General features: G+C 42.2%; 1 protein-coding gene across 1 annotated transcript; it reads right to left on the minus strand.

The window, feature by feature from the left end:
- Positions 1-764: 764 nt before the first annotated feature.
- LOC120433828 lies at positions 765-5,458 on the minus strand. The gene is made up of 2 exons (XM_039600768.1): positions 4,123-5,458; positions 765-3,849 (listed from the first exon to the last, which is right to left on the minus strand). The coding sequence occupies exons 1-2, from the start codon at positions 5,387-5,389 to the stop codon at positions 1,142-1,144; spliced, it is 3,975 nt and encodes a 1,324-aa protein (XP_039456702.1). The 5' UTR covers positions 5,390-5,458; the 3' UTR covers positions 765-1,141.
- Positions 5,459-6,611: the final 1,153 nt, after the last annotated feature.

Here is a 6,611-nt window from a genome sequence, read left to right on the forward strand (position 1 = left end):
TAACTTTTTTTCCACTCGATAAAAGTTAACGTGAGTGTTCTCAGTGGTCAGGAACAAATGTAATCGCATGGCAGGATGCTGTAAAAGTACTAAACTTCAGCCAGGAGAACAACTGAGATAATCCATCCACAATACGAGGTTAGTTATTCATATACTGCTGCATGGGCTGTGCTGTAGTTACATCGTAAGGTTTTAAAAACTGAGCTTAAATAAATGATTAGCGGTAATAAAAGCCGAGGGAGGTCAACGGTGATCACTGACTGTTTTTAGGAGCTTTTTGAGATTAAATAGAAGAAAATACAAAGCATTAAACATGTTAACAACACAAGCGCCATATTAAACGCAGACTACTTTAAGCCCGGGAGTAGGATTCGTCGCGTCATCACTAAACAACCGGATATAAATGGCCCACCCTGTACAATACATACATACAAAGTCAGATACATTCTTTCATTTGGAAATTCAAATGAAAGAAAAATGTTCAAGTTCTTTGTCAGATTCGGTCACTTATGTTGCACACATGGAAGAGAGCTGGCCACCTCATTTTGAAGTTTCAGACTAATGGCAGGAAAATTCTGTCAAATTTTTATGAAACAAATCTGTTAAATTACAGATTTGTATTCATTCAAGTCACAGACAATAAAAACAAGCAGAAGTCAATATGTAAGTATTCATTCAAGTCACAGACAATAAAAACAAGCAGAAGTCAATATGTAAGTATTCATTCAAGTCACAGACAATAAAAACAAGCAGAAGTCAATATGTAATATTTTTAGATTTTTATTGATGTTAAATTGAATTTCCAGATTAGCTATGTTCTCAGTTCAAGTCACTAAAATGTGTATAGCACCAAACAATGGTGTTTTCAAGGCGCTTCACATTGTAAGGTAACAACTTTATTAAAAAGAAACCCCAACAGACAAACCCCTCTGAGCAAGCACTTGGCGACAGTGGGGAGGAAAAACTCCCTTTTAACAGGAAGAGACCTCCGGCAGAACCAGGCTCAGGGCGGGGTGGCCATCTGCCGCGACCAGTCCTGGGAATTTCAGAAATGACTTGACCTGATGTAAATGTAAAACTAGCTAATTTAAAGTCTCCAGTGAGTTTTCTCAAATATTTTGCAGTTGATATCACGATGTCACTACACGGGGGAAACTTTGTTTCTTCCCATAAACCTCCCAAAATATACACGCACAGATGAGAAAAACCGAGATATGTAACTTGGCTCCTTGGATAGCTTTCTTTTGAAAGTTTCAACGATATCGTCATCACGTTTTGGGTGGTTTAAATTCAAGGATGTCAGGATAACTGCTGCACTTGTCCATTTTTTGCAGAGCGATTTGAAAATCCGCTTGCTGAGTTTCTTAAATTTCTCAAGGGGGATTTTGTCGTATTCGGCCCTGAGTTCAGCCCAGACTTTCACAGTAAGCCGGGTGGAGATGGCTTCAGAACGTTTCGTACTGATGACTACGCCTGCATGTTTTACAACCTCCAAAAGCAGTTCTTCCACGCAGTTTTCCACTGAAAATCTGCATGTTTCTTTCTTTTGATATAATTCCAGTCGATCGATATCTGTTACTGCCAACAGGTGTTCTTGGAATACTGAAGTAGTTACACTATTAAGTATTAGATCGCCTAACTCCATTAAATCCATTGAATGCTCATCCAGAGTGACAATTAATTTCTCTGAAATATCAGTGAAAATGGCGTTGGCGATGCTGTCAAAATATTTTTGCACTTCTGGGCCTAAATGCAAATGCATGTCCTGGATTTCAGTCAAGATTCGAGCCAACAAATGTTTCTGGAGAGAATGAGAAGGTGGGAACTCTGAAAGTTTACCAAGCTTTGAAAGCACAGCCTGAATTAGTCTGCTCAGCCATTTTTCAAAGTCTGGGTTGCTTTTGGGTGGCTCACAGGCTACAGAAGATCTGTGTTTCTCTGTCTTTTCACATGACACCGGCGGATATATGTCTGTTAACGACGGGATGCTGGCTTCATGTTCAACACAGGATTTCTTTGTTTCCATACGATCCCCAAAAACTGCACGCACAGATAAGAAACACCGAGATTTGCAAATTGGCTCCTTGGATAGCTTTCTTTTGAAAGTTTCAATAATATCTTCATCAAGTTGTCGGTGTTTTAAATTCAAGGATGTCAGGATAGCCACTGCATGTGGCCATGTTTTACAGAGGGATTTAAAAATCTCCTTGCTGAGTTTCCTTAATTTCTCAAGGGGGATTTTGTCGTATTCGGCCCTGAGTTCAGCCCAGACTTTCACAGTAAGCCGGGTGGAGATGGCTTCAGAACGTTTCGTACTGATGACTACGCCTGCATGTTTTACAACCTCCAAAAGCAGTTCTTCCACACAGTTTTCCACAGAAAATCTGCGTGTTTCTTTCTTTTGATATAATTCCAGTCGATCGATATCTGTTACTGCCAACAGGTGTTCTTGGAATACTGAAGTAGTTACACTATTAAGTATTAGATCGTCTAACTCCATTAAATCCATTAAATACTCATCCCCAGTGACAATTAATTTCTCTGAAATATCAGTGAAAATGGCGTTGGCGATGCTGTCAAAATATATTTTCACTTCTGGGCCTAAATGCAAATGCATCTCCTGGATTTCAGTCAAGATTTGAGCCATCAAATGTTTCTGGAGAGAATGAGAAGGTGGGAACTCTGAAAGTTTGCCAAGCTTTGAAAGCACAGCCTGAATTAGTATGCTCAGCCATTTTTCAAAGTCTGGGTTGCTTTTGGGTGGCTCACAGGCTACAGAAGATCTGTGTTTCTCTGTCTTTTCACACGACACTGGTTGACTTATGTCTGTTAACGACGGGATGCTGGCTTCATGTTCAACACAGGATTTCTTTGTTTCCATACAATCCCCAAAAACTGCACGCACAGATAAGAAACACCGAGATTTGCAAATTGGCTCCTTGGATAGCTTTCTTTTGAAAGTTTCAATAATATCTTCATCAAGTTGTCGGTGTTTTAAATTCAAGGATGTCAGGATAGCCACTGCATGTGGCCATGTTTTACAGAGGGATTTAAAAATCTCCTTGCTGAGTTTCCTTAATTTCTCAAGGGGGATTTTGTCGTATTCGGCCCTGAGTTCAGCCCAGACTTTCACAGTAAGCCGGGTGGAGATGGCTTCAGAACGTTTCGTACTGATGACTACGCCTGCATGTTTTACAACCTCCAAAAGCAGTTCTTCCACACAGTTTTCCACAGAAAATCTGCGTGTTTCTTTCTTTTGATATAATTCCAGTCGATCGATATCTGTTACTGCCAACAGGTGTTCTTGGAATACTGAAGTAGTTACACTATTAAGTATTAGATCGTCTAACTCCATTAAATCCATTAAATACTCATCCCCAGTGACAATTAATTTCTCTGAAATATCAGTGAAAATGGCGTTGGCGATGCTGTCAAAATATATTTTCACTTCTGGGCCTAAATGCAAATGCATGTCCTGGATTTCAGTCAAGATTCGAGCCAACAAATGTTTCTGGAGAGAATGAGAAGGTGGGAACTCTGAAAGTTTGCCAAGCTTTGAAAGCACAGCCTGAATTAGTCTGCTCAGCCATTTTTCAAAGTCTGGGTTGTTTTTGGGTGGCTCACAGGCTACAGAAGATCTGTGTTTCTCTGTCTTTTCACACGACACCGGCGGATTTATGTCTGTTAACGATGGGATGCTGGCATCATGTTCAACACAGGATTTCTGTTGCTGGGGATCTGAGATTGGATTGATTTCTGCATTTGCAGCACTGTGTTGGTCAGCATTTTGACAGCTTTCTTCTGTGTTAGCTGACTGATCGCACAGCTGCAATGTGTCCTGTACAAAACCTAAAAGCAGCTCTGCCGTGAAGTTATCTGAATAGCCTAATGAAAGCCTGTCCCACTGCTCTGATGTAATTTTAATGATTAAGTTATCCAAGAGGGACTTCAGAACCTGTACTGTGGAATCTGCCGGATTGCTCAGAGCTGTGTTATTATTTATCACAGTTTTGCTAGTGGTGGTGTGGACAGACGAGTCTTCATGCACGGGGTAATTCTGGGAAGACCTGAGTGGTACTCCTTGTGACACTTCACACAGCTGCAATGTGTCGTGTACAAAACCTAAAAGCAGCTCTGCCGTGAAGTTATCTGAATAGCCTAATGAAAGCCTGTCCCACTGCTCTGATGTAATTTTAATGATTAAGTTATCCAAGCGGGACTTCAGAGCCTGTACTGTGGAATTAGCCGGATTGCTCAGAGCTGTGTTATTATTTATCACAGTTTTGCTAGTGGTGGTGTGGACAGACGAGTCTTCATGCACGGGGTAATTCTGGGAAGACCTGAGTGGTACTCCTTGTGACACTTCACACAGCTGCAATGTGTCGTGTACAAAACCTAAAAGCAGCTCTGTAGTAAAGCTATCTGGATAGCCTAATGAAAGCCCGTCCCACTGCTCTGATGTAATGTTTAAGTTATTCAAGAGGGAATTCAGAGCCTGTACTGTGGAATCATCCAGATTGCTCAGAGCTGTGTTACTATTTATCACAGTTTTGCTAGTGGTGGTGTGGACAGACGAGTCTTCATGCATGGGGTAATTCTGGGAAGACCTGAGTGGTACTCCTTGTGACACTTCACACAGCTGCAATGTGTCCTGTACAAAACCAAAAAGCAGCTCTACAGTAAAGCTATCTGGATAGGCTAATAAAAGCTTGTCCCACTGCTCTGATGTAATTTTACTGAACAAGGTATTCAAGAGGGAATTCAGAGCCTGTACTGTGGAATCATCCGGATTACTCAGAGCTGTGTTATTATTTATCACAGTTTTGCTAGTGGTGGTGTGGACAGACGAGTCTTCATGCATGGGGTAATTCTGGGAAGACCTGAGTGGTACTCCTTGTGACACTTCACACAGCTGCAATGTGTCCTGTACAAAACCTAAAAGCAGCTCTGCAGTAAAGCTATCTGGATAGGCTAATAAAAGCTTGTCCCACTGCTCTGATGTAATTTTACTGAACAAGGTATTCAAGAGGGAATTCAGAGCCTGTACTGTGGAATCATCCGGATTACTCAGAGCTGTGTTATTATTTATCACAGTTTTGCTAGTGGTGGTGTGGACAGACGAGTCTTCATGCATGGGGTAATTCTGGGAAGACCTGAGTGGTACTCCTTGTGACACTTCACACAGCTGCAATGTGTCCTGTACAAAACCTAAAAGCAGCTCTGCAGTAAAGCTATCTGGATAGCCTAATAAAAGCTTGTCCCACTGCTCTGATGTAATTTTACTGAACAAGCTATTCAAGAGGGAAATCAGAGCCTGTACTGTGGAATCATCCGGATTACTCAGAGCTGTGTTATTATTTATCATTGTGTTACAGTTTGGGCTCGCCATTTCACTTTTTTGTTTTTGAAAGTTAATTTTATGTCTAAAATGTTATTTTGTGTTAAAGTTCCTGTTTGAACGTTTAGAAGAACTTCTAATGTCCTGATGCATAAATGCGTTTCAACTGAACATAGGAGGAGATCTAGTATATATATGGCGAGACTTGACTCTATATAAGGACTAACGCTTTTGTGACGTTTCATTCCTTTGAAGTTTGGCGTTAGCCCCGCCCAACATGACGGGAGGGGAGGGGGGCACAAAGCTGTTGCCTAGCAACTGCCAAACGCACCTCTCACAGCTGCACAGTAAATATGGCTGTGTTAAATCAGCACTTACAGTTAAATTTGACACTGTGGCCGAGTGTATTTGGGGCCATTCGGTTTTGGTGTTAAATTTACTCTTTCACAAGAGTTGAAATTCCAGAGTTAAACTGACTCTAAAGTAGAGTTGGATGTCTCACCGGTCTCGAGACCACTTTTACGTGGTCTTGGTCTCGTCTTGGTCTCGACGGACTTTTGTCTTGGTCTTGTCTTGGTCTCGACTGACTTTGGTCTCGGTCTTGGTCTCGGTCTTGCGTTCTCAAATCGACGGGAGATTTGGAGTCAACCATCAGCGGAGCGGGGGGTGGGGGGGCTTACTGGGCTTAAGCCCGGGTCATTTTTCAGAAGCATGGGGTCTTTTGGAGTGTAATTTGTTAGTTAGATGCCTGACTGACAACTGTATAAAACAAAAACAACACACGAAGCACAGAGCGCACCGTTGTAAATTCCCCCTAATTTTGGTATGATCCGAGCTCAGGCACTAGCCGACTGAGCGCAGCACCCATGTGAGCAGTGTTGCCAACTTAGCGACTTTGTCGCTATATTTAGCGAGTTTTCAGACCCCCTTAGCGACTTTTTTTCTAAAAAGCGACTAGCGACAAATCTGGCGACTTTTTCTGGTGTTATTGAAGATTTATTTATGACGACTTTTTGACGTGAAAGTGGGTATCGCTTTTACTCTCAACAAGCAGCGGGTGCTGCCGTGGGCACCTCGCCCGTACCAAAGCGCTCACAGGCGGAGGATAGTCCTCCCCCAGCTGCTATCAGGGCAGACGATGTTCACACCTATGCGTCCGAACTGCAAATGAATCGCGCATGAGCGAAGCCGCTGCTCCCGCACTGACTGTAACGCAGTCAGTTCTTCTTTTACTGTTATGCTGTTTTGTGGATCACGAGGTTTAAAACTACTT

The sequence above is a fragment of the Oreochromis aureus genome, linkage group 17, assembly GCF_013358895.1.
Source record: "Oreochromis aureus strain Israel breed Guangdong linkage group 17, ZZ_aureus, whole genome shotgun sequence".
NCBI classification, from domain to species: Eukaryota; Metazoa; Chordata; class Actinopteri; order Cichliformes; family Cichlidae; genus Oreochromis; species Oreochromis aureus.

What these genes read in the sequence shown, in the direction of transcription:
- LOC120433828 (XM_039600768.1), bottom strand. Translation starts at nt 5,389, where the DNA reads ATGGCGAGCCCAAACTGTAACACAATGATAAATAATAACACAGCTCTG. An exon ending in CACGGCAGAGCTGCTTTTAG is followed by an intron (nt 3,850 to 4,122) that starts GTTTTGTACACG and finishes AGCTGCTTTTAG; the next exon opens with GTTTTGTACAGGACACATTG.